The sequence below is a fragment of the Pyrus communis genome, chromosome 7, assembly GCF_041283825.1.
Source record: "Pyrus communis isolate YQ-2024b chromosome 7, ASM4128382v1, whole genome shotgun sequence".
In the NCBI taxonomy this organism is placed as follows: Eukaryota; Viridiplantae; Streptophyta; class Magnoliopsida; order Rosales; family Rosaceae; genus Pyrus; species Pyrus communis.
In genome coordinates, this window is record NC_142571.1 from 24,148,686 (window position 1) to 24,175,857 (window position 27,172).

The window sequence follows — 27,172 nt, forward strand, 5'->3', positions numbered from 1 at the left end:
CCTCCTCCCATTGATTTTGGATTGATACTCTCAACACGTGTGACGGATTTTCAAATCTAGCATGGAGACAACACAAATCGGATGACGTGTAGCACGTGTGGTCATTGGGTTTCACACGTGGGATAACCTACTCTGATACCATTAAAAAAGTTGGGGTTCCATTATAAAATCAATTAGTCATATGGAGAATAGCCAAACCTCTTAAAAGCTCACATAAGGTCCATCCTCTCATCGACTTGGGATTCATATATACTCTCAACACTAACAAGTAAAGACAACTAGCTACCACTAAGACCTACCCTAGTTGGCAATTAAAGTTAACTCCATTTTCAGCACCCCTTACTTTCAATACACTTGTGATATGATAGTCACGCACGTTTAAGCCAAAATTTGACTTAATCACTTGAAACACTGATTTATTTACTGCTTACTTAGTCAGATATGAATCATATGATAATCCAGGATAATATTCGACGTGTGGAAAAGAGGTACTACTGGTTTTGATGCTTAATTTGGTGGAAAGGGTTCTCTTCACAGAATGTTATTTCAGCTCACCTTAGTGGAGTCCCTAGAATATTCAAGATTGAGACGCACATAATTTACATGCCTATAAGTAACTGCAGCTTCTTCTCTATGTTTTCTCATCACTGATCATCAGTCACTAGCTAACTTTTCACATCAGACGCTTATTAGTTTTAGAACAAGCTCAACATGTCTAAGGGGTCCATGGCTGAGATGCTCAATTGGGCGATGCCGTTCATGGCTGTCACCTTCATGCAATTTGGGTTCGCAGGGATGTCCATAATTTCAAAGTTTGCTCTAAACCATGGGATGAGCCCGCATGTCTTGGTAGTCTATCGACATGCTGTGGCCAGTGTTTTTATAGCTCCTTTTGCCATTGTCTTCGATAGGTGCATCTCTCTGTCACCCTCCTGTATGTCGTAATCTGTTTTTTTTTTTTTTTTTTTTTTTTTTTTTCATTTGGCATGTTGAGAGATGAAGAAAACTAATCCAATGAACTTGATTCTACTGCAGGAAAGTAAGGCCAAAGATGACCTTATCAATTTTCACCAAGATTGTGTTGCTTGGCCTATTAGAGTTAAGCACCGTGACCACTATGTCACACATTTTTCAGCTTACTAAGTTTGAATTTTTTCCTTTTTTAAATTAAAATAGTGCTTTTTTTCTGTTTAAACATATTGGAAAATTGAACTAAGCGAGTGATCTCTACTCTTAATTATTATTAGGCCTGTACTTGACCAGAACTTGTTCTATACCGGGATGAAGCTTACAACTGCAACTTTTACATCTGCCATGTGCAATGTTCTTCCTGCTTTTGTATTCATAATGGCTTGGATTTTCAGGTATATATATGTATGTATGTATGTATGAATTCATGAAAATGTGTTAATTTTTGCATGGTTCATGAAAATGTGAATTTAAATTATTTACTTTGACTAGGATTGAGAAGATTAACTTGAGAAGCCTGCATAGCCTTGCAAAGATATTGGGGACCATAGTGACTGTGGGAGGAGCCATGCTTATGACTCTAATCAATGGACCCATGTTGAATTTTCCGTGGACAAGAAGAAATATCCATCAAGAATCTACAGTTTCCACAGTTCATCAAGATCCCATAAAGGGAGCTATCATGATTGCAGCTGGATGTTTCTGCTGGGCTGGTTTCATGATTCTCCAAGTAAATCCCTAATGTTTCATGCAACTTTTTATTTTTTTTAAATCAACGGAGAGAGGATATTCGAACTCAAAACATCTTCCGACATTAGAAAAAAGTATTAGTAGACCGAGAGTTAGTTGGTATATTTACTTGGGATAACATGCAAGTAACAACCCTGACTACGTACCCAAGCAGCTAGCTATATTAATACATAATTATCACCCTCATTGTCGTACTAATTACCGCTTTTCTAGGCGATTACTCTAAATTCATACCCTGCTGAGCTATCCCTAGCAACCTGGATATGCTTGGCGGGCACGGTTCAAGGAACTGCGGTGGCCCTAGCTTTCGAATGGAATAACCCCATAGCTTGGTCCATACACTTTGATTTTAAGCTTTTAGCTGCTGTTTACAGTGTAAGAACTTCTTAACCCCAAATTTTCTGGTTAAAAATCTTCTTGTATGTATACATACATATACTTTACTAGTGTATATATTTACAGCCTGACGATGTTTTGATGCAGGGAATAATATGTTCAGGGATCGCTTATTACGTTCAGGGAGTGGTAATGAAGGAAAGAGGACCTGTTTTTGTGACTGCTTTTAGTCCTCTAAGTATGATTATTGTAGCCGTTATGAGCTCCTTCATATTAGCTGAGATCATGTACTTGGGAAGGTAAATTTGCATCAACCTCTCTTATCTACTAAATGCAGGAACATGCACCTTGGATTTATTTAGCTTCTAAAAAAAATACCGAAAATGGAAATGGAGATACTACAAATGGAACTGCGTTAGACTTCCTGAAAAAAGAGTATCAAGGGACGTTAAAGATACAATAATTAAGCAGTATATAAATCACAGCTTAGTGCTCATTGTCCGGTTCTTGGCCCATCCAATTCTATATTTTGATTAAAAGTTTGTAATTCTATTTATGCGCATATGTTTCAAGAAAAAAAAAATGCAAGGGCTAACAAGGGATTTTTTTTTTTTTTTTTTTTTTTTTGTAGAGTAATTGGAGCAATGGTCATTGTGATTGGCCTCTATATGGTTCTATGGGGAAAAAGCAAGGATCAACTTCCATCTGAATCAGAAAAAGATGATAACATGGAATTGGCTACAAATGTTTAACAAAAGCTATATTCATGAAGAGGACACTGACTTCAGATATTTGTGGTCATTGATGTCACTAATATGAAGCTGATATATTTATCTAAAGTAGGAAGAGCAAAATATATAATAACTACTTGCAATTTAAATTTTCAATCTGCAACAAATTCCATGCAAAGCCAAAAAGTATATGAGTAAATTACAATTTGCCTTCTCAAGTTTGGATGCATTGCAACCTCATTCATCATCTTCAACATTACAATATTATACATAAACTTATGATTTTCATGCAATTTTATACATCCATTAAAAATTCGGTTAAGTTAACCATTAAGTGATGATATGTCAAATATAAAATCCACATTTTTTATGACGTTGATGAAACTTTCTTATTTGTAAACAAATATATATATATATATATATATATATATATATAATTAATAATAAATCATTTTAAATATAAAACTAATTTAAAATATAAAAAAAAAATTGCAAGGGCCCACATCTTTCTCCCATCTTTTCTTCACCAACCTTCTTCTAATCCATCTTCTTCTCCAGCCGATTCATTTTCCCGGGTTTATATCTGGATTTACATCCTACCGCTCAACCCAGTCAATCTCCCACCCTGACCTGACGTTACTCAGCTTAGACTCCATTACAAAAATCGCAGGTCTGCTCCCACGCTCTCTCTCTCTCATCACTAATGTGGATGCAAATTTCTTTCTTTTTGATCTTGGACAAAATTGCACCTACAAAACAAATAACACCTTAGGTCAAGGCCAAGAGCCTCACGCGCCCACGATGAATGGGGGGCTTTGGCAGAAGAACCTCTGATGCCTATTTATAGGGATAGGCCGGTCCTCTTTGGAGAAAGAGTGGCCGGCCATTAGGTGGCTTTTTGGGTTTAATTTTGGTTTAATTAGCCAATTTTAATAGGTATTAATTGGCTAATTAAGCATAAGGGGAATGTTTTGGTGGTTATAGAATATTTAGAATAAATAGATAATTAGGTTATTTAATAATTAGCTAGTTGATTTAGCTAAAAAAGGGAAATTAGGTAAAAGAAATATGGGGTGAAATAAATTTTAGGGATTACCTTGCAGAAGGATTTGATGAGATGAATTTTTGAATTGTTACCTTTTTTGGGCATTTCTGACTTGGTTGAGGATGATTTTCCGCTACTCGCATGTAGGAATCCTAATATGCCTCAAGAGTATTTTCGTCTTCTTCATCCAAAAATCCACGTGTCGCCTTGTGAATATTTTTGGCTCCACAAATGCCCCCACACCTGTTGGGTTGCTCGTAGGAAAGGGCAACAGGTGTAGACATCTTCTTGCTTTAGGAAACGTAGGATTGTTTCCTATTTTGATATTGATTCTCTCTTTAATAGGAAATTAGATCATTCTAGGAAAGGGAAACAAATTTCTCTCAAAGCCTATTTAAGTCCACCTTAAGTGGGTTATTAAATCAACTTTGGAGAGCGATTTATTCTACCCTACAAGAGAGAGAGAGCTTGGAGGATATTTGTTCCCCCTCCTCTAGCAATCTTCTACATCTTACCCGTGCAAAGGATTGTCTTTCGTTGCTTTCTTTGTTTTCTCCACGCCGCACCGAGGCCAGGAGTCGACTTGGCATAGGCTGAGAAGGTGTTCTGGTAGGGACCACTGCTTGGGCTGCTCGGCTTGGCTAGAGCCAAGGACGGCTTGCGCGGCTGGGGCCGCAGATTGAGGCGCTAGGGCGCAATGCTAGACAAGTCGCAAAGCTCATGTCATCTGGCTTCTTCAACCTGACGGGGGCCAGGCCTAAGATTGAGAGAGTTGAGGAGGTCGAGGGCCTCATGGGCTGCTATAATACTAGGCATGTAGGCCTCCTGCTTACTGGTTTGAGAGAAAAAATGATACTTAGTTCTCTTCGCCGGGAGAAATGTAGGTTGCTCTCGAGAGAGAAGGTAAAGAATATCAAGGTGGAAGAGATCTTACTTGTCTGCTCAAGAGATGCTGGTTAAGAAAAAACTAAAGACTTCATCCGCTGCTCGTGAGGGTCTACCTGCTGCCGAGAGGCCTGTGATTGACATGATTTCTTCCAATAGGAAGAAAAATGAGGCTGCTAGATCTGAGCCTGTGGCGCCTGCTATGTCGAGAAAGGCTAATTCGATTGTTGATAGTATTACTCAGTGTGAAGGTCTTGTCATGCTCCCAGTGCCGAAGTCTGTGCCAAGATGTCCGTTGGAAGCTAAGTCCGGTTCTCATTCGGAAAGGTTTGCTATTATGAAGAGCGATAATGTGGACTTTGCTGCTAAAGTGGCGCTAAAGCTCACTCCCTCTGCTGCTAAGTCTGATTCGCCTGCTGGGAAGGAGGAGACTGCTCGTGTGGGCAGCTGTGAGAAATCTACTAAGCCTGCTTCTAGGGAGGCTGTTGAGATCTGTGTGCTCTTGAAACCAAATCTACTTGAAGACATGGACGTTTGTGCCAAGTTTGTTGATGGTGTTAGAAAGGTTTGTTTGCCCAAGTTCCTTTGTGAAGCATATGACCCAATATAGAATGACTGCTCTGCTTGATATGATGGATATATAGCAAAGCTGCCAAGGAGATGGTGAAGACTATGGCAGCTAAAGCTTATTCCTCATTCGAGGAAATCAAGAGGTTAGACTCTGAGCTCGTTGCTTTGAAAGGGTCTAATATTTCTGCCCTCACTTCTTTGCAGCTTGAGACCGCTCGCCGAGTGATTGTTGTCTTGAAGACTAGTCTTGACGCAATCCAAGTTAAGTTTGTACGAATGAGGAATGGAAGATAAGAGGGCCTAAACGTTCATACAATTCAAGTTTGAGTTGTTGGAATGTTTAGGTGTTTCTTTGATTCACACACACAATTCCGCATCACCCATCCACCACAACCCAATTTCAACCCCAACCACACTTGTGCCGCAGCTTTGCAAGGAATGAGAGGATAGCTTGGAGTCGTACCTGTCATTGCAGGAAAGGAGATTGGATGTTACATACCTCAAATTCAAGATCTTGAATTTGTAGTTTCTGAGCTTCATTTCGCTGCTTATGCAAAGGATGAAGAGCTAATTGTTGCTTATAATCAAGTGATCCACTTTAAGAGAATCGTCGATAGGCTTGAACCCCAAGTGTTGGAACTTCGAGGTGTACTGAGGATCAACGAAAGTTTGAAGAAGGAAGTGGATGAGCTGCAGCGCGTCCGTGTTGGTCTGCTCGAGGAGAATGAGCAGCTGAAAGGTGAGAATGGTGGGTTCGAGGTTTCGAGACCTTCTTTATTTCTCCAGAAAACTTGCTTGTTTTTACTTTTAAGGCTTCCATTGGTGAAGTAGTTGAAGAAGTTGGTGCTCAGGCTAGGGCAGCCGGGGGTAAAGCGCTGGATGATGTCGCTGCTAAGAGCGTCACGCCTGCTGAAGATGTGGTGACCGAGTAGTCGTGTAATGTCCAAGCTGCTGGAATGTAGTCTTCTAGGTAGCCTTTAGGATTTTCTTTGTTTTTCCTTGTAGTTCTTGTTTTTCTTGAACTCATTTGGCCGTTTCAAGTTGTTTATAAACATCATTCCTTCGCTTTCTTCATCTTCGCTTCTTTTGTTCATGCCATAACCTTTAGACTTTATAGACCAATGGCAGGCGTGCTACTTTTCTATAAGCAGACAGGTCCGCTAGTCTATCCATCCGTAGGTGTTGGTATAGAACTTTGCAAAGTTGTTAGCCATAGGGTTGGCAGCCGAATGCCTTACTTACAGAAGCAGACAAATCCGCGTAACCATTAGGCTGTTAACCTTGGCTTTATCTAATTTCGTAGGTTGCGTAACAAGTATCACAACACTTTAAGACTTAGTATAAATTGTTCTGCACTTGGCAGAGGTGAAGCTTATCAACTACGTAGCATGTCAGCAGTGGATAAGGCTTCGTATATGCATGCTAGCTTGTTTAACCTTTCACAAGAATGTGCGGTTGTATAAGTCTAGCATAGCTTTACTACTCGAAAGGCAAGCTATAGGTAGTCTTCTGGAAACCGTAGGCTACCTTAGTACACTCGATAGCAGCTTTAGGGTTCCAGGGCAGTCGTCCATCGAATGTACTGCGTAATATGCCCTATCCGTCTCTAGGGCCCGATTCCCCACGGATTAGGCCAAGAGACCCAAAATCCTTCAGTTAGCTAAGCCTTGAAAAAAATCATTGTGGCTACTTCTAGGAATCCCAGCTCAAGCCATTGTGCATTTAGTTATACTAGGACAGTCAGGCTTATCCACGTCTGGATATTCGGAGTGTAGAGTTTATCTTCCCGTCTTGGAGAGTTGACCAATGTGGGTGTCAGGGAATTGGTTTACCCTCTCACACTGGAGAGCATGGTTGGTCCCTCGGAGGGCGCAATTCCTGCGATGAGTCCTTAAGAAGGGCGCGGTCTTCTTTTGAAGTGCAGGAGTGATTAATTGTTGTAAGCATGCAGCTGAGCCAAGTTGTGATTGCTTCTGAATTCCTCATTGAAAAATAAGCGAAAAGAACGAGAACTTAGCTGTAAGGTAGGAACAACATAACAACTGGATAGTCCTCGGCTTGTGAGGTGGTCCCCGTCGAGCTACTTGAGTCTTTGGGCTTTGATGTAGTGGGAGGTCACACATGGTACTTCCTCACATTGTAGGCGCCCCACTGCTTTTCGATCTTTTTGTCGTTTCATGGTGGCGAGACTGTAATTACTCTTGCTGCCTACACAGCTAATCTTGTACAGACCTTCCCAGATGGAATCCATCTTTTTGAAGCCTTCTTTGTGGGCAATGATGAAGGCTTTTCTTAGGACTAAATCTTCGCGCTAGAACTACCATATTTTGGCCCTTTTGTTGTAGCTGGAGAGGAGCTGCTGCTAGTAGGCTATGATGCGGGTGATAATCTGCTCACGCTTTTCCTCTGCCAGATTTAAGCTTGTGGCCATCTCTTTATTGTTCTACTCAATGCTTGGTAGTAAAGCGGTGATACTTGACTTGATGACATTGGGATGAATGATTGCTTCTGAGCCAAATGCCAAAGAGAGGAGTCTCACTGGTTGCTCGTCTTTTGGTGGTGCATTATGTCTGTAGACATCCAGGGAATTAGTCTGGCCCTTTTCCCTTCTTGTTGGTGAGGGATTTCTTGAGGCAGTGAGGATCATCTTGTTGGATGCTTCGGCCTACCTATTGCCTTGAGGATATCTCAGCGTGGACATGTGCTACTTAATGTCATACTTTTGGAAGAACTTCGCCATACCTTTGCCCACGAATTGCGGGCCATGGTCAGTGACGATAGACTATGAGATGCCAAATCGGCAAATGATGTTCCTCCATATGAAGTGCTCTATGTCCGTTTGAGTCGTGGTCGTCTTGGGCTCTGCTTCTACCCATTTGGTGAAGTAGTCGGTTGCCATGATCATCATGCATCTGCCCCCAATAGCAGGTGGCATAAGTCCTACCAAGTCGATTGCCCACTATATGAATGGCCAAGGACTCGAATGTGAGTATAGCTCGCTGGCAGGCAATGCTGGTATCGGCTTGTAGCGCTGGCAGCGGTCGCACTTTTATATTAACTTCTTACCATCTTGGTGCATGCTAAGGAGTCGTGGAGCTGGGGCCACGTTACATGTAGTAGAAGATGCTCAACTGCCGGTATTTGACCATTCTAGAGCTAAATTATGGAGTAAGGGTCGGTTAGGGCCGTGTGACGTGCAGCAGGAGGTAATGCTCAATTGCCGGTACATGTTACTCCTATGTAGAATCTTTTGGGGCAACGAGGACAAAACTTACTTCCGAGTGTGTCCTTCCAGTGTTCTTCTACCCTTGGCGTGTCTTTTGGGCCGAGTTGTTACTTTTGTCGGAAAACTTTGCATCCACCAGGGTCTACGCTTTTATCGTCGCACGTTTGGATTGGGCGGAATAATGCATCATGAGGATGACTTCGTGTGTTTGAAGGTAAAACTTAAGCTTTCGGGTTGCAACAATTATCGCCAAAGTTAGCTTTTCAATTTCTGATAGCATCGATGAAAGCTTTTGAACTACGGAATACAGGTAGTCGGGCCCCCAACTCTTCTCGTATGATGGTAGAGTTTATTGCTGCTTCAGATACCATCAAACACGTGAATCAGTCCTCCTCTGCTTCCTGTTTGGATAGTAGGGAGGTAATGTCGAGTACTTCTTCAAGTTCTTGAATGTACATTGGCGAGCCTCGTCCCAAAATGCATGCTTCTCGGCTAGAGCGAAAGAGTCTGCTAGAGTTAGATGAATATTCTTTAGTGAAAACCAAAGAAAGTTCGTAGAAACTCCGGATGGATTGTGGCGGCAGGGTGTAGAACCAATCTTGCGCCTCGCCTTGTAGAGTGGTGGCGAATATCTTGCACATGAGATCATCGTTGTTTCGATAGAGGATCATTGCGCTTCGGTAGTTCTTTAAATGTCTCTCTAGGTCTTCATCCCCTTTGAAAGATGTGAAATATGGCATGCTGAACTCACGTGGAGGCTCTGCCTGCTCAATCTCATCCGTGAAGGGTGACCTGCTTATGTTGGTCATGTTCCATCATAATGCCTCTTCAGTGACCTCTTTGCGTTGGAAATCACACAATCACTTAGTCAATAGTCTCTCTACTTCTTCCTAGATTTATCTTTGTTGGGTTAATGGAGCTCTCGACTGCCCCCAGCCATGACTTGCTAGTTTAGGTTGTTCTCTCATCTGTTTGGCTTGTTTATGCCACGGATGCGGTAAGTGTGGTACGTTCCCAGCAGGTGAGCGAGTTCTTCGCAGGCTGTCGGTTGAACTTGAGCCGGATTGAGTGACTGCTTCTCTCCGTCCTTCGTTCTGCTTACTCCGATGTGAGGTGGAGGATGCTCCTTGCGGGTTTAGTCGCGAATGAACACTTCGCCTGGAAGGCTACTCATGTTGACTATCGAAGTATGACCCTAACCTTGAATGTATACTCGTCTGTGGGCCTAGTCGAGAGTGCACTCTCCTTTGCGCACTAAGACGAGAGTATACTCTATCTCGGGTGCCCAATCGGGAGTATACATTGCCCGAACGCTCGGTTCGTAGCTAGTCGAGTGGCTACTTGTCGGGACGCTGCTGGAGAGGTTCTTCATCTGCCCTTGTCCTACTTTGGGACACCTCGTTTGGGGCACGTTGTATCTCGGTGCGCTGCAAGAACTGGTTTACCAAGGTCGTCTGCTGTGCAAGGACGTTCGTCAACTCTATGACTTGTCGAGACAAGTGTTGCTTTCCATTTGGGTTGGAAGAGTTTGGAAGGAATGTATCTCCTTGAGCAGTGGAAGTGTGGTAGGGACGAGATTTGAGTTGGGAAATGTCAAATCCGTAGAAAAATGTGGTGAAAATGCTCCCAGTTCGATCATCGGTTCGGAAATTTGAAGCATGGACGGTTAAACTAATCTTGGACCAATTTAGGCTGCTAGGAATGCCATAGAAGCAAGCTGGGCCACGGGAGTAGGCTGCTCGGCGGGAGCAAGCTGTGCCACTGTATCACGAGAGTGGGCTACTCGGTGGAAACAAGCTGGGCCGCGAGAGTGGGCTACTCGGCAAGAGCAGGCTGGGCCACGGGAATGGGCTGCTCAACGTGTGGCCCATGTGAGTGCGAGGCTTGGGCTTGGGCCCATGCAAGCTTGGATGGCACAGCTTGGGCCATGGTGGAACCTAGTAGTGGTGGTGCCACTCCACCTATGACCACATTTAGCCTTATGGATCGCCGCGGTCCCATTTCCTGAGTATTGGAATTTTCACTTATGGAATTTTCTAAATTTCTAGCCATTATATTCCTCTTTTACGTTTTATCAAAGAATCTTTGCAAATAAAAATTTCTAATAATAAGAACATATGAAAAATACAAGGGGACTAGAAAATAGAAAAAATAGAGAAAAAACCTTTTTACGCGAGAGTCTTCTACGTGTATGGATCTCAGCTCTCAATGAAAGCACCAATTTGTGGATGCAAATTTCTTTCTCCTTGATTTTGGACAAAATTGTACCTACAAAACAAATAACACCTTAGATCAAAGCCAAGAGCCTCACGTGCCCACGATGAATTTTAGAGGGGGGCTTTGGCCTAAGAACCTCCGATGCCAAAGTTAGAATTTAGAGAGAAAAGTGTTTGAGAGTTTTGGAGAATTTTAGCAAGAGTGTGGAATGATTTTTTGGTGAAAATGGGAACCTATTAATTTATAGGGATAGGCCGATCCTCTTTGGAGAAAGAGTGGCCGGCCATTAGGTGGCTTTTTGGGTTTAATTTTGGTTTAATTAGCCAATTTTAATAGGTATTAATTGGCTACTTAAGCATGAGGGGAATGTTTTGGTGGTTATAGAATATTTAGAATAAATAGATAATTAGGTTATGTAATAATTAGCTAATTGATTTAGCTAAAAAAGGGAAATTAGGTAAAAGATATATGGGGTGAAATAAATTTTATGGATTACCTTGTAGAAGGATTTGATGAGATGAATTTTTGAATTGTTACCTTTTTTGGGCATTTCTGACTTGGTTGAGGATGATTGCTCGCTACTCGCGCGTAGGAATCTTGATATGCCTCAAGGGTATTTTTGTCTTCTTCATCCAAAAATCCACGTGTCGCCTTGTGAATATTTTTGGCTCCACAACTGAGATGTCCATTTCAGTAAAAATCCAGAACTGGGTTCGTTTTGCGAAGAGAGTGGCAACGGAGTTTTTTGGTATCGGCAATTCCAAGGTTACGGGAAAGTACGAGTTTATATCATTAATAATCAAAATTTGTCTTGAATTCATAACTATTAGTTTTTATAACAATTTCAAATGTAACCAAAATTTCATATAAATGTACTCTATGCCCTCAAAATTACAACCTAATTACAAATGTCGACTGCACTATTGTGAAAATGAAACACATTTTAAGTATAAAAATTGAAGTATAAGTTGGCCTTTTAGAATTAAGAGCAACTCCACCGTTGTTAAGGCCTAGGGCTATTCACTATTTAATCCACCCAGTGAACAGTAATTGCCCTTAATGAATGGTGACTGCCATTTGCATCTCCACTCCTATACTGAATAGCCCTAGCAATTGGCAATAAAATATTAGTATTTTTTTTTATAAAATAATACAAATAATTTTCTGGCCACAATTTTGCCTAAAACTGGTATATTCCTATTCCTTGTTCTGTGATCTTCATTTTGAGATAAAAATTTCATGTGTTTTGGTAGAGATTTGAGGTTGAACGAAACATAAATTTTCCGATCTTCTTCCAGGCAGAATTCGGTGATTGCAGCAGTGCAACTTGCGACCTAGACCAAGTCGACCCAATCACACAAACGGCGTGGCGATAAAGCAACAAACAGACGGTGAGTTGCTGCAGAAATCGCCGACTAGGGGGTGGTCGTTTTCTGGGCTCGGTTTCTCAGTGAACACAGAGAAAAAAAAGATGTGACATCACATAGCCTTCAGGCTCTCAGGCCGGCTACTCGTGTCGAGCCTTTCCCTCGGGCCCACTAGGGCTCAATCGCCAGCACACGCTGGACCTCATTGCTCAGGCTATCTGGCCTTATTTGAGAGCCAGTCCATCGGGCTATTGCCCACGGTGGAACTGCTCTAATAGGGAGCTATGGAAACAACCATTAGACTAAGCCAAAAGTGTGTGCCCCAAATTAAGATTTTAAATATATGTACACATATGTACACAAAATGCCATGAAACCATGTGCTGGAGATTTCCATCCAAACGAAGACCTATTGAATTCATTTTGAAAGTATGCATAAGTTGTATGTTATGAAATTTCTAGAATATTAATTAATTATTATGCAATAATATGCACTTCAGTTGTAGGTGATCATTAATTAATAAATAAATTAGACAATTTCATTGGCTGAATGTCTTTTCGTTCTGTCAACTTATTGGATTGGGCATCATACAATTCTTTATAAGGTGTTTCACAGTGTGTACGTGGGGTTGGTCTCTGCTTACAACAGGACTGACGACGATGGAAGAAATTGTTTCAAAGTTCTCGAGGAAGTTTGCTATTATCAAAGAGGAACATGAAGTAGTTGTGTTTGACAAACATGAGGTGGGATCGCTAAAATCATCCAAGGTGTTTCTGGTGGGTAAGGTGCTGGCCTCAAAATCAATTAACAAGGAAAGCTTTAAGAGACATATGCGGAATTTATGGCGCCCTAAGGCACAGGTGCTGATTTTTTATCTCGAAGACGATCGTTTCGCGTTTGGTTTCAACTCTCTTTCTAAGAGAAATACAATTCTGAGGGGGGGTCCCTGGTTATTTAATAAAAAATTTCTGTTGGTCTTAGCGAAGGCAAATAATATGACCTATCCATCGAGGGTTCCGCTAGTTCATCAGGAATTTTGGATTCAGGTGAAAGGATTACCATTCTGTTATATGACACGCCAGATGGGGAAGTTTTTGGGCAACCAATTGGGGAAGTATGTACTCACTGACCAGATTCGAATGAAAGAACAGTTTGGAAGCATTCTTAGAATTAGGGTCCGGTTGGATATTCAAAAACCCTTGAGACAGTACGTAGCATTACAGCTAGACGGTCGAACATTGAATGTTGACATTCGATACGAAAAATTGCCATTTACTTGTTTTTTGTGTGGAATAATGGATCATGTGGAGGATCAGTGTGAAAAATATCATGGACTGCAGGATAATGACTATGCTAAGCCTTATGGGAGGTAGTTTCAAGATGTTGTCTTAGGGAAGGATTACAGGAAGCCTGTGGGGAAACGGTTTGGTTTGGGGCCTGATGGTGGATGGTCTATGTTAGTACCAATTGTGGAGAGTATGGATGAGATTATGAAGGAAGATGAGGAACCTGAAGCGATGATGGGTGGGAGGAATTAGATTGGTGCAGCCTATGGAATACATGTCTCGTGGAATGGGACTACGGAGTGATGTGGTTTGGAATTATGCTCGCAAGCTATGGTTGAAGGGAGGCAGATTTATCAAGATATTCCTAATCTTAATGTTGACCCGATGGAGGAGACGAATAATATGGCATCGGGATATTCCTAATCTTAATGCTGACTTGATGGAGGAGACGAATAGTATGGCAATATTGCCATACATGGCACCAGTTGGTGAGACTGTGTTGAGCCCAAGTCAACCTTTGATGTTGTTTGGTACCGAGATAATAACATCAAGTGCATGGCCACGAAATAAGGAAGGTAAAAATGTTGGAAAGACAAGCTATGATAACCAGAGTGAAACTACACTGTCGCTTTAACCAGAATCCATTCATTTTTGGAACTGGGAATGAGGATGGGAGAGAGATCCAACATCGATTAGGTCGTATTATAGAAAGAAAAAAAAAAAAAAAAAAGAAAAAAAAAGATGCATTGTAGTAAGATAGCTATCCCCGAACTGGGGAAAGGGGTGACTCAAGGAAAAGACTATGTTGTACGATCCCAGGCTATAAAGAAATGTGCTTATTTGAACTCAATGATTGATGAAGTGGTAAAGGCTGACGAGGTTCAGCCTCGCCGAGTGCAATGAGTTCTATCGGTTGGAATTGTCGGGGGCTTGGGAACCTCCGTGCCATTCGAGCACTTAAAAGACTGGTTCTCTTTAAAGATCCCACTGTGATTTTTCTGTGCGAAACTACAAGCTCCAGAGAACACACGGATAAGTTAATATCACAATTACAATTTCAGTGTGTGTTTACGGTACCGAGTTCAAGTCGGTCTGGTAATTTGTTTGTTATGTGGAAGGAGGAAGCGCAGACTTCACTTCGCTCATACTCTTCAAATCATATCGATCTTGAAGTATGAGGAGTGGGAGACGCCTTTTCACTGGAGGCTTACGTTTTTTATGGCTTTCTAGTTGAAGCTGATTGCTACAAGTCATAGGAGTTGCTTCGTCGGCTTAAGGAGAATTCATCATTACCATGGTGTTGTTTAGGAAAATTTAATGAAGTTCTCCAGGCCTTTGAACAGGAGGGTGGGGATATACATAGTGAAAGGCAAATGGAAGGATTTCATAATGCGTTGAGGGATTGTGAATTGAAAGATATGGTCTTTGTTGGCAACAACTTCACTTGGGTAACAATGAAGGATGATGGTATCAAGGTTCAATTAGATCAAGCGCTTGCTACACAGGATTGGTTAGACTTACTCCCAGGGTTCAGAGTTGTTCATTTGAAACCTACGTCCTCCGACCACATCCCGATCTTGTTAGAGTGGGGGATAAGGAAATGAGCCAAATTTAAGAAGAGTTTTCAGTATGAAAATGGTTGGTCAGTGAGGGACGATTGTGAGACAGCAATTCAAGAATGATGGTCTACAAACTATGTAAGGTCCCCCTATGTATCAAGTTATGGAAAAGATTAAGGCAACACGGGTGCAATTGCTAAAATGAGTTAAGAGCATAGAAGGATCCATTCCTGGGGAAATTGTCGCAATGAAAGATAAATTGCAAGCCCTCTTTGGTAAGCCTTTCACTAAAACAACTATTGCCCAAAGGCACGAATTGTATACTCGATTACATTCGCTATTGACACAAGAACAGGCGTTCTGGCGTCAACAATCCAAAGCGAATTGGTTGCGTCTTGGTTATCAAAATACCAGATATTTTCATCAAAAAGCCTCTCGTCGACAACGATGGAATGCACTATATGGGTTGGTCGATGAAACAGGGCATTGGCATGAAAGTAAGTGATAGGGATTTTACCACTTGCAAAAGTAGGGATAAAAACACTTAAAAATACTTGCAAGAGTAAAAGGTTGTCGTAGTATAGCAGCTTAAGTAAGGTCATTTTTCACAGGGATTGAATGAATAATTTACGTTAAAACCAAATCTTAATTAACTATTTGAAAAAAAAATTTGGAAGATGTTGATTTTATGACCTAAAATATTAAAAACGAATTTAATTAAAAACAATTAAATAAATTGGGAAAGTAAAGAAAACAAAAGAAAATAGTTTTGAATATCAATTTAAGCATTAGGTTTCCGCCATCACCTTAACAATTCTATATAGTTCTTTCAATTATTATGAATTGCACATGCATAGTTTGAAGGTTAGGTTTTCATAAAATATGCCCTACTTGAATGTATATCTAACATACAACCCGTCCGTGGAGTCCAGATCGAATGTGAATATGCAAGACTCTTTAAGTTTTGTGAAAACCTTCTAAAAAACCATATAACCCTTAAAACGTGTTGTCCATCCTAAGAAGTTACACATATTAACCACAAGAAGCCAACGCCAATTTCAGGGACAGCCCTCAGCCAAAATTGCATCAAATTACTTTTCTAAATATCCTAATGGTGGCCAATCATCAAGACAAGTAGATAGTTTAAAGTACAGTGATTAATAATTCAAAACTTGCATGCACAATGTCATAAGCAAATTGAAAAGAAGCTACATATTCTTGCTAAGGCTCGTGGCCTCACTCTAGCAAACAAAACTAGTCACTAACAATCATAAAACAAAATATTATCATGGATAGAAAACACCTTGATAATAAACTTGAATCCTCCAAAGTAATGTTTGCGTTCTCCTCCTTCTCTCCCTAAAACCCTAATGACTAAAAAGCCTTATTTATAATACTCTAATTAAAATTCTCCTAGTAAAAGGTCTTAAATAAAACTAGGAAACATAATTAAATGATAAAACAAAAAATAAAAGGCTTCCTATTTGAACTAGAATTCGGAGTTCTCAGAAAATTAGTCTTTTGACTGACCAAATAAACTCCGATTTGGTCCCAAAAGGTCTCGTTTTAAAGATGAAGATGTCCCCTACAGATTCTCAAAAGGAATCTTCCTCAATATATGCCATCTTGACCTCCAACACAACCAAAATGTCCAAAAACATCAATTTGGGAAAACTGTGCGCTGGGTCTTAATTTCATTGCCACGGTAACAGCTTGGTAGAAAAATCTAGAATTTTGACACAATCATCTTGAAAGGCACATGAACATCTTCCAATTGTAATCACTCTAAAATTCATCCGTTTGATCACTTTTGCTCCAGAGGAAGTCGAATATCCTATATTGGAAATATATAACAAAGTATCAAAATTCTACCAAAATAACCAATAAATTAATACTAAGATTAGGGTAAAATATATAGTATAATATGGACTCATCAGTAAGGATGGGATGGCTTTGGTAATAGTGGATTATTTCCAGAAATTGTTTGATTCCACGGGAGAAGTAGATGTGTCGGTTGTTCTTAGTGCGGTTTCACCAAAAGTCACGGCCGAGATGAATCAGAGTCTTTTGGTACCATTTGTTTAGGACGAAATCAAGACTGCTTTGTTTCAAATACACCCTACTAAAGCGCCTGGACCTGATGGTATGACTCAAGTTTTATCAGAAACATTGGGTTATTGTTAGTCATGATATATGTGAAGGTGTTCGTTCTCTCCTCTCTTCAGGGAGTATGATGCGCAAAATTAATTTTACACATGTAACTCTTATTCCTAAGAAAACAGACCCAATCTCCATGACTCAACTCGGGCCAATCAGTTTGTGTAATGTGATATACAAAATCTGTTCCAAAGTTCTCACGAAAAGGTTGAAGTTGATTTTACCCGACATTATTTCGCCATCCAAACGTGTGTTTATCTTTGGACGTCTAATCTTAGATAATTGTTTAGTGGCATCGGAAATTGCTCATGCTATGAAAAAAAAAAAAAAAATAGTGGCTGGAATGGTGTGATGGCGCTGAAATTAGACATCAGTAAATCATATGATCGCATCAAATGGTCATTCCTCGAGCAAATAACGAGACGATTGGGGTTTGCTAAGCAATGGATTAATTGGATAATGATGTGTGTCATTTTAGTTTCTTACTCTTTCAAGCTTAATGGGGAGCCAATGGGTCTTGTCCAGCTTAAAAAAGGTATTCGGCAAGGGGATCCGTTGTCACTGTTCTTATTTGTGATTTGTACGGAAGGTCTTTCAGCCTTATTGAATGTATGGGAAGCTCAACCATGGATACAGAGAATCAAGGTTTGTAATGGTGCGCCAAGTATTCATCATATCCTCTTTGCTGATGATAGCTTTATTTTTGCCAGAAGCTCTTTGCAAGAATGTTGTGAATTGAAAAAGTTGTTGAAATGTTATGAGTTGGCTTCGGGACAAGCGGTTAATCTTACCAAAAGCTGTGTGGTGTTCAGTGCGAATGTGAATGAAATGGATGCTCAATTACTTGCCGATTGCTTAGGTGGAATACCATGACCGTTATCTTATATTGTCAGTTCTCACTGGTAAATCTAAGAAGACAACGTTTGCAAACATTAAAGATCGGCTTTGGAAAAAACTTAATGGCTGGCGTGGGAGTCTTCTAAGTAGTGCGGGTAAAGAAATTCTCATTAAATCTGTGGTCCAGGCAGTTCCCCTATATACCATGCAGACTTTCTTGCTTTCGAAGATGTTCTGTGATGAGTTAAATCAAATGGTGGCTCGGTTTTGGTGGGGGAAAGAAGAGGGTAACAGGAGTATACATTGGGTAAGTTGGTAGAGGAAGTGTAAGCCTAAAAGTGAAGGAGGATTGGGCTTTAAAGATTTGTATGCCCTTAACCTAGCCTCGCTGGCAAAGCAAGGTTGGTGCATTATCCACCATCCATACTCTCTTGTTGCTCAAATCTTTAAAGCTCGTTATTTCCCTGATACGGATTTTCTTCAATCTACGGTGAAGACAAATTCGTCCTATTGTTGGAAAAGTGTGGCGGCAGCTAGAGTGTTGATTCAACCTGGAGCACATTGGCGAGTGGGTGATGGGTTGAATATAAAAATATGGGGTGATAGCTGGCTCCCGATAGACAATTATACAAAAGTACTCAGTCCTATACCAGTAGGAGTTCATCCAAACCTTACTGTGAGATCTCTCTTAGTGGCTTCGGATCGTGTTTAATGGAATATGCAGTTGATTTTTAACATGTTCCTTTGAAGAGGAGGCCAACCTTATTATGAGTATTCCTTTGAGTTTGTTTAGTCCACCTGATGAGTTGATTTGGATTAAGGAACCCCAAGGAAATTTTGCGATTAAAAGTGCATACTTTGTCGCTCGGTCGTGTAGTGAAATTTGTGGAGATATACCGATTGGTTCAATGATGGCAGTGGAGATCCAGTTTCTTTGGAAGGCTTTGTGGCGAGCTAAGGTACGAGGTAAAGTTAAAATATGTATCTGGATGAGTTGTTTGAACGCTCTGCCAACCAGAGTCAATTTGAAGAAAATGAGGGTCCTTATAGATGACTGTTGTCCTTTTTGTGCCAACGTACCATAAACAATAGAACATGGTTTATTGCATTGCTCTCATGCAGCAATAATATGGTTCTCTAGTCCTTTGTGGTTGCAAACGTTGCAGCACAGAGAGGTTGGGTTTCCAAAATGGCTCACTCGGTTGGCTCAATCTCTTTGATTTGGCGCTGGTGTTGATTTGGAAGATATGGAACACTCGTAATGCAATGCTTTAACAGGGATCGGTTTTACCACCACAGGAAATCCAATTACAAGCTCATGCTTGGCTATTGGAGTTTAGAAAGTGGAATGTGGTCCAAAAGCATGTCAAACCTCCTGATGCGCAGCTATGAAGGAAGTCGGTGGGTGGTGTTGGCATCATCATTAGGAACGCGGTTGGGGATTTTATAGCAGCTTTGGCTATGAAGTTGACTGGTATTACGTCTTCTATGCAAGCTGAGATCCCAGCTGCTCATGAAGTAGCAGTGTTTGCGCATCAATGGAGGACTGAGTAGATCATATTTGAGGGTGATGCTTTGTTGGTGATCGCCGCAATTCAAAATAATGCGGTGGTTAATCACGGGCCATTTGAGCATTTATTAGAGGATACCTGAAGGATCTTGCAGTCATTCAAAACGTGAAAAGCAAGCTTTGTGCGAAGAGATGCTAATACAGTGGCTTATCGGCTAGTCAGATTCAGTCTAACCTTGGAGCACCCAATTTCCTTGGTTTGAGGAACCCCCTGACTTAATTACTGACCTTCTATTGGAGGATGGTTTTCATTGTTAATGTTTTGATTATTTGGGAGGATAGTCTTAATTGTTATTTTGTTGGTGCGGGACATACTTTTTCCCTTCATTCGGGTTACTTCCTGGAATGGTTTCTATTAAGGCCCACTGGTAGCACTCTTATCTTTGATTGTACGTTGTTCTTGTTATGAATTAATATCGTACTTGAATTTCAGGAAAAAAAATAAATAAAAAATAAAAAAACTTATTGGCTTAGGATATGGGAATAATCAAAACCCTAAAAATGAAAGAACATGGAAGAAAGAATGAGCATAAAAATTTTCATTTGCATCTGGTGTTAATGGAAAATGATTCCTTCCACATAATCCTCCTCGTCAAACAATACGGGCCTTTGAAATTTGATCTAATGCTAAAGTTATTATAACTTTTAGAATGGGCCCCTATTTGTAACAGTTGGATCAAATTTCAAAGGTCCGGATTGTTTAATGAGGAGGATTAGGTGAAAGGGATCCGGAGAAGATTCATTTCCGGTGTTTATAACTTCCATAAAAATATTTTGTTTTTAACTTTAAGGGTACATTGATCAATTGATGTGACTTTGTGTTATATTTGAAAGTTTTAATAAAAACTGACATTTATGAATTTTTTTTTACTTTGTTGCTTAAAGCTTGCCTGAGGAAAGGGACGGGGGAGGCTTGGGTCGGCGTAGTTGAAGACAGGAACGAAGGTGGCGATGGTGGGATGGGGAGAAAGAATCACGGCAGTGTGCGGAACTGGGGGAGGGTTTATTAATTAATTCTTTTTTGTTTGAGTTTATTCACATGGTGCAAATTTATCATCCATGTCAGCAAAAATTGTGGATTTATATTTACCACATTATCACTTAACAAAAAAGTTAACAGATTGATTAATGGTTACATGACATTGAAATAAAATAACAAATAATATATGAGATTGAAATATTTTAAAAATGTTGTATAAAATTACAATTTCTTTCAAACCTGAAGGTGTAAAATATAATTCACCATAAATTTATTGTTGCTTCTCGCCAAGAGGAGCGTTGCTAGCCAGACTCGCTCATAAGCGAGTCCAAAAAGACTCTTCGACCACTGAAATATATCGGAAGAGTGGAGTCACTGAAATTGTAGGTGGAAAAAGAATAAATGGCAAACATCCCATGGTTGAGAATTATTTGGTATTACTTTTAATGCCATCAAATTTAATGCTACATCTTTTATTTATGTGTATCAAACCCACCATGTGCATGATTGAGTCCATAATTCTTTCATGTAAACTGACAATTTAATGCCAATATTACTGAAAGAATAAAAAAATATCTATTTCTACGTGATAAGAAAGATAAACGCATAATTATGATAGGTTTTTTAGATGAGTAGATCAAGTCATGCTGAAATAAATTGTTAGCAATGTTGGAATGAGAGGGCTTCTCAACTCCTTCAATAGGCTGCAAATAGAGTAAAATACAACAATAAACGCTAGTGTTTAATAACTTAATTAATACTAATGATGATAGTTGATTGACACGACTAGCTAGTGCATTGGTGTTTGCGTGCACTCTTCAACAAGCAAAGCACCTATTTTAGTTGCCAAAATTGTGAGGGGTTACTCCAATCCAAGCCCCTAGGGGTTCCACGGATTCTACGTTGTATTGCCTCGAAAACTCGATAGAATTCACATATTTACAAGTTTATTAAAGTCGAGTAGTTTGGTGTGAGATGATCAGAATCATAGTAGATAATGAGTAGTTTAATTGATTATGGAATACATTAACTTAGCGGATGTTTATTTACATAAAATAGAAATAGGAATTATTTTAATTCTTAAGTTTCATCCGTTTAGTAAAGGAAATTGTTATTAGCACTCTAAAAATTTTATTCTACATTCGTTACAAGTGTATTTTTCTTTCTAGTTATAGAAAATTTGGAGTGCTAATAACAATTCCCTTAATAAAATATGAGTATGAATATCAATGATTTCTGTTCTTAACTTTTCCATACGTCAACTAACATATAAGGAATTGAAAAAGTGTACGTTTCCCTAATAATCCGTAATCAAATACCAAAAAGACAAGATCAGATCAGCTAGGGTATTATTTGATCCTATTTCCTCTATTTCTAATTTCTCGGATTCCTTCTGTTGATGCACAAAATTGATGAGATTTTGGAACAATATAAAGCGTCAAGTTTGTAAGATTCGCCCGGTTGCTCTGGTTACCTAGTGAGGATAATATGTCAAAGAGATAGAGATAGGGAAGAAAACAGAACATGTACGTGGTTCACCCTAAGTTTGGCTATGTCCACAGAGTAGAGGAGTTCTCATTAATAGTGAAGGGTTTACACAAATACATAGGTTCAAGCATAATCATCATTATTAGGTTCTAATGACTAGTTTAAGTACAATAATGAAATTTTTCCCTCATTGTAGAAAAATGGTCTTCTTTTATAGTTGAGGAGAGTCTCCGGCTTTCGTCCGCGATCAATATGAGACTCTAAGAGCTTTATTTTGACGTTGACACGTGTTGTGATGTGATTGGCCTCCTGGGTGGAGAAAAACTCTTGTGCTTCGGCAGGGATGCTTCAACATGAATCCCTCAGTAGGTCCTTGAAGGTATGAAGTTGATCCGTGCTTGGTAGTTTCACGATTGATCAAGTATGGTACAAACACCTTCATTCTCCCAATTTGTTAACTAAACATGCCTTAATTAATTGAAAGGGTTGAAATCAATCATTGTCATTTGGGGGTTGGGGGGGGGCTAGAGGGTCGTTATCATAGGACTCATTTTCCAGCTACCTGCCTATAATTAGCATAATCATGAAATAATTTAGTTTTAATTAGGTAAAATTATTTGTAGATCACTACTACTCGCTACTACAACATGCTTGTACAAATCCTTTGCGTACTATTATTACGTTGGAAAAAATAAAATCCAACTAATCCCTGATTTGGTTGCAATAACTTGTTCACTGCACTAACTTTTCTTCCCCACTAACAATGTTTTTGGTTAATCAAAATTTGGCAAAGTGCCAAACCCTACCATATTTTCCAATTTCGATGTAATGCAGAAATGGAGTTATATCCTTTTTAGGAAATCGTTTTCGAATTCACTGCATTGGTTGAGTACTTGAATTTGAGAAACTCTGAGGCTAGGAGTCTATATAATGAATCAAGACTATAGCCTCTACACATTATATATACAGCTCTTAATTTTTGTTTCATGTTTAATTACAGAGATAAAACTAGATTAGATCAATGTTTAGTGAGCCTTTGATTAACCTAATCGGTCCGGCGAAGCTGTTGGCAATATCCACGTGCTGAAAGGTTGTTAGAGTTGTTATCGAATTAGTTAGTTAAATAGCTTAGGCTGCAAGCTAGTCATGATGGCTATATAAATTGTATTCTCATAGTTGTAAACATTAGTTCAGTATCAATGTAATCAATTACTTTTTATCTCTCTCTTATTCCCTTCTCTCTTTTCTTCTTCGATACATGCTCTTTCTGCATTTCTGTGTTTTTCTGCATTTCTGTTAATATGGTATCAGAGCCACCAGGCTCACGCCATGGATTCTGGTGGTTCCGTTTTTCATTAGATTTCGTCGTTTTCATCGTTTTTCATTAGATTTTCTTCGTTGCTTCGGCGATGGTACTGTAACTTCTTGGTTGATCTTATGTCTGGTCCTCCTCTCTACCTCGATAGAGATCACAAGCCTGCGGCATCTTGAAGTTCTAACCTTAATAGTCTGATTGCTTGCTATGATTCGGATCGTTGTCTCCCTTAGTTGAACTCCGAATTGTTGTGTTGGTAGCTGGTGTGGAGGATAGTTCAAAATTTGTGCAGCTTGATGTGGAATTTGACTCTCTTCCCTCTGGGGTACTTTGCCATTCTCCAAATTCCCCAAATTTCTTTCCCCTTGCAAAGACAACGACATAACAACTAAAAGATTTGTAGAAATGGAACGAGTTTCATCCAAAGTAAGGCACAAAATCTTCTCATTTTTGATAATCTTTTATGGGTTTGAATAATTGTTTCGATCTTCGAGAATGTTCTTCCTCTGTGATCATTGAGGGCTTCTTTCTATTCGTCAGGGTTTTCTGGTAGCTGGTGGTTTGGTGGAGGTTCTCTGATTGGGTTTTCCGATCACGAGCTCGAGTCTTAGGTTTTGCTATTAAATTCTGCACTCTATCTGTTTGCTTAAATGCCGCAGTGAAAATTTGTTTTCTTCAATAGGGTTTCTTGTATGCAAGTTTATTTGTTAAGGCCGATAGCCATTCCTTTTTGTTGCGTGATTAGTTCTTGGTTGTTTGAGATTTGTGCACTCGAAAAAGGTCGATTGCCAAGAGTGTGTTGAATGCAATTTGTTTCCTCCATAAGGCCGATAGCCAGAGTGAAAAGTTTTGTCTCAGATATTGTGTGTTACTCCTTAAAGGCCGATAGCCGGAGTAATGTTCTTGAAAAGTTTTGTTTGTTGTTATTGTGTGCAACTCCATTAAGGCCGATTGCCGGAGTGCAGTTCTTGTTTCCTTTCTTCATTGAAGGCCAATTGCCAAAGAAGGTTGTGTTTCTTGATTTCTGAAAATACAGTGGAATCTGTGAAAATTGAAGGTCTTCTAGGAATGTTGATTGTGAAATATTGGAAACCTTATCGCAAAGAAAATAGTGGCTACAGCGGTGTAGAAATCAGTTTGAGGGGCTGAAATTCTTTGATGGGAGCAGAGGATTAATTGATAATGCAGATGCATGAAGACAACTTTAAACACCAAGAACAGAGGATTAATTGATGATGGGAGCAAGGCTAGGAGTACTTCGACAAGAAGGATTTCATTGTTCTGCATTTCTCAAAGTATTCATTCAATCTCAAACTGGGAAGTCCCAATTGAGATAGAGGGGGGATGTTGGCAATATCCACGTGCCGAAAGGTTGTTAGAGTTGTTATCGAATTAGTTAGTTAAATAGTTTAGGCTGCAAGCTAGTCATGATGGCTATATAAACTGTATTCTCATAGTTGTAAACATTCAGTCAGTATCAATGTAATCAATTACCTTCTCTCTCTCTCTCTCTCTCTCTTATTCCCTTCTATCTTTTCTTCTTCGATACATGCTCTTTCTACATTTCTGTGTTTTTCTTCATTTCTGTTAATAGAAGCTACTCATAGCTGTGATTCTATTGCAGTGTGGCTATGCAGGTCAGAACGTAATTGCTAGGCTTGCTCTAAACCAGGGAATGAGCCATTATGTATTCTTAGTCTACAGAATGGCTATTGCAACTGTTCTCATTTCTCCCTTCGCTCTCATTTTGGATAGGTTTGCTCTCTCAATATCTATGCACGAAAATTGACATGTTTAGAAAATATTGCTAATCATTAAGATTAATCACCACGAAATCGCGGCCGAAGATGACCTTTTCCATCCTTGCTAAGACTATGCTGCTTAGCCTTTTCGAGTAAGATTCTTAACCGTTAAGGGTAACATTAACGTTTAGCTAAGCAATTCAAAACGATCTTAGTTGAAGTGCTTTTTGTTCACTTTACAGCCCTGTGCTTGACATGAACCTCTTCTACATGGCAATGTCATATTCTACAGCTACTTTCACATCTGCCATGTTCAATATTCTTCCTGCAATTGCATTTTTCATGGCCATGATCTTTAGGTATGATTTATAACACCTTGCCTTGGTAACACACAGACAAAACGCACAGTTTAAGCAGATGAATTTATCATGGTTTTGCAGGCTTGAGAAAGTAAACATTAGGGAACTTCATAGCCAAGCAAAGGTAGCGGGGACCGTAGTCACGGTTGGGGGAGCTATTATTTTGAGTCTGGTCAAAGGACCGGAACTTAATTTTCCGTGGACAAAGGGCAAAGATCTAAATTATGATCATCACCAGTTGCAAAGTGATTCAAACCCTCGTGACTGCTGCATCTTGTTTCTTCTGGTCTTGTTTCATCATTTTGCAAGTAAGAACTCTCAAATCGACACCGTAGATCTTCTTTTTTTCCTTCAGAAAACTGTTAATAGTACTCCAAAACTCCCCTTATATTTTTTTGTAGACATATAAGAGTGCGGAGATGATTTTTTTAAGTATCAGTAATAACTCCATATTTTTCTCATCTAAGTAAAAAGTATATGATGGTCAATTCTAATAAAAAACACAGGCTTTTACACTAAGATCATACCCTTGTGAGTTCTCCCTCACAGCTTTTACATGCTTTTGGGGTCTGGTTGTTGAAGCCGCAATACTTGCCCTTTTCATGGAACGGAGAATGCCTAATCCAGTCTGATCTATACAATTTGACATCAAACTTTTGGCATCATTTTATGGGGTAAGAAATCTTTTGTTCAACATTTTTTTCTCTTTCAAATTCTTGAACCAATAAATTATAATTTATACTCACAGAAGTGGTTTTGCCGCAGGCAATACTCTCTGGGGTTAATTATTATATCATGGGAGTGGTAAACAAAGAAAAGGGACCTGTTTACTATTCTTCTTTTAACCCCTTAGGCACAGTAACTACTGCAATTATGGGATCCCTTGTTTTAGCCGAGCACATGTACCTTGGAAGGTATATACAGTAATTTTTTTTTACAGCTTCATTTGCCGAGTGAGAATTTGGAAATAATTTCTTACTGTTATCCGTTGCAGTATTCTTGGAGCCATAGTTATATTTGTTGGGCTACATCTGGTTCTATGGGGGAAGAAGAAAGATAAACCTCCATCTCATTCATTAAAAAGTCAGAATCAAGCACCAGATGATGAAGAGATGACTACAAATCAGCAACAAATGGGAATATGAAAAGTCCACGTTAGGGGAAATCACTCTCTTCTGCATAAGGGTTTATGCAAAAGAATTTATTTTCCTAGTTGTTAACAAAAACATGATCATTATTTTGCGGTATTTAATTAATAGATTGGAAAGCTTGAACAATGTGGGGAAAAGGTTGTTGAAGGAGATTCTCAAGTTCTCGTGGATGCTTTAAAACTTGAAAAACACCCTATTGGAGAATGCTCCAAGAGATGGAGGTTTATCTTTCTTCTTCCCCATAGAACTAGATATACCCAACAAATATAACTATGGCCCCAAGAATACTGCAAGGTAACTGTAAGAAATTATTTCCAAATTCTCACTAGGCAAATGAAGCTGTAAAAAAAATATATATATTACTGCATATACCTTCCAAGGTACATGTGCTCAGCTAAAACAAAGACTCAGGTTCTGACCTGCATAGACACACTGCAAGAGAATCACAGCTATGAGTAGCTTCGCTGGACGGATTAGGTTAATCAAAGACTCACTAAACATTGTTCTAATCTGGTTTCATCTCTAGAGATGAACGGTGCAGTGAATTCGAAAACGATTTCTTAACAAAGATATAACTCCATTTTATGCATAAAGAGGGTGAGGGGAAAAAAGAGGGAGGGGGAGAAAAATTAG

General features: G+C 39.6%; 2 protein-coding genes, 1 long non-coding RNA gene and 1 pseudogene across 4 annotated transcripts; all 4 read left to right on the plus strand.

Moving 5' to 3' along the window:
* Positions 1–633: 633 nt before the first annotated feature.
* On the plus strand, positions 634–3,004 carry LOC137735350 (WAT1-related protein At2g39510). 2 transcript variants are annotated; one of them, XM_068474772.2, is made up of 7 exons: positions 635–911; positions 1,036–1,098; positions 1,248–1,364; positions 1,462–1,699; positions 1,933–2,094; positions 2,203–2,354; positions 2,687–3,004. In XM_068474772.2, exons 1-7 carry the CDS (start codon positions 712–714, stop codon positions 2,805–2,807), a joined length of 1,053 nt encoding a protein of 350 aa, XP_068330873.1. In that variant the 5' UTR covers positions 635–711; the 3' UTR covers positions 2,808–3,004. The 2 variants fall into 2 exon arrangements, with proteins under 2 accessions (XP_088552757.1, XP_068330873.1); XM_088696631.1 differs by lacking the exon at positions 1,933–2,094 and having other exon boundaries at positions 634–911.
* Positions 3,005–12,755: 9,751 nt separating this feature from the next.
* Positions 12,756–13,469, plus strand: LOC137734428 (uncharacterized protein At4g02000-like). Its single transcript, XM_068473701.1, has one exon. It carries the CDS (start codon positions 12,756–12,758, stop codon positions 13,467–13,469), a length of 714 nt encoding a protein of 237 aa, XP_068329802.1.
* Positions 13,470–22,968: 9,499 nt separating this feature from the next.
* Positions 22,969–24,796, plus strand: LOC148695932 (uncharacterized). The gene is made up of 2 exons (XR_015964077.1): positions 22,969–23,713; positions 24,476–24,796. It is a non-coding gene; the product is annotated as an uncharacterized LOC148695932 (long non-coding RNA).
* An 88-nt stretch (positions 24,797–24,884) lies between these two features.
* On the plus strand, positions 24,885–26,609 carry LOC137734430 (WAT1-related protein At2g39510-like; annotated as a pseudogene).
* Positions 26,610–27,172: the final 563 nt, after the last annotated feature.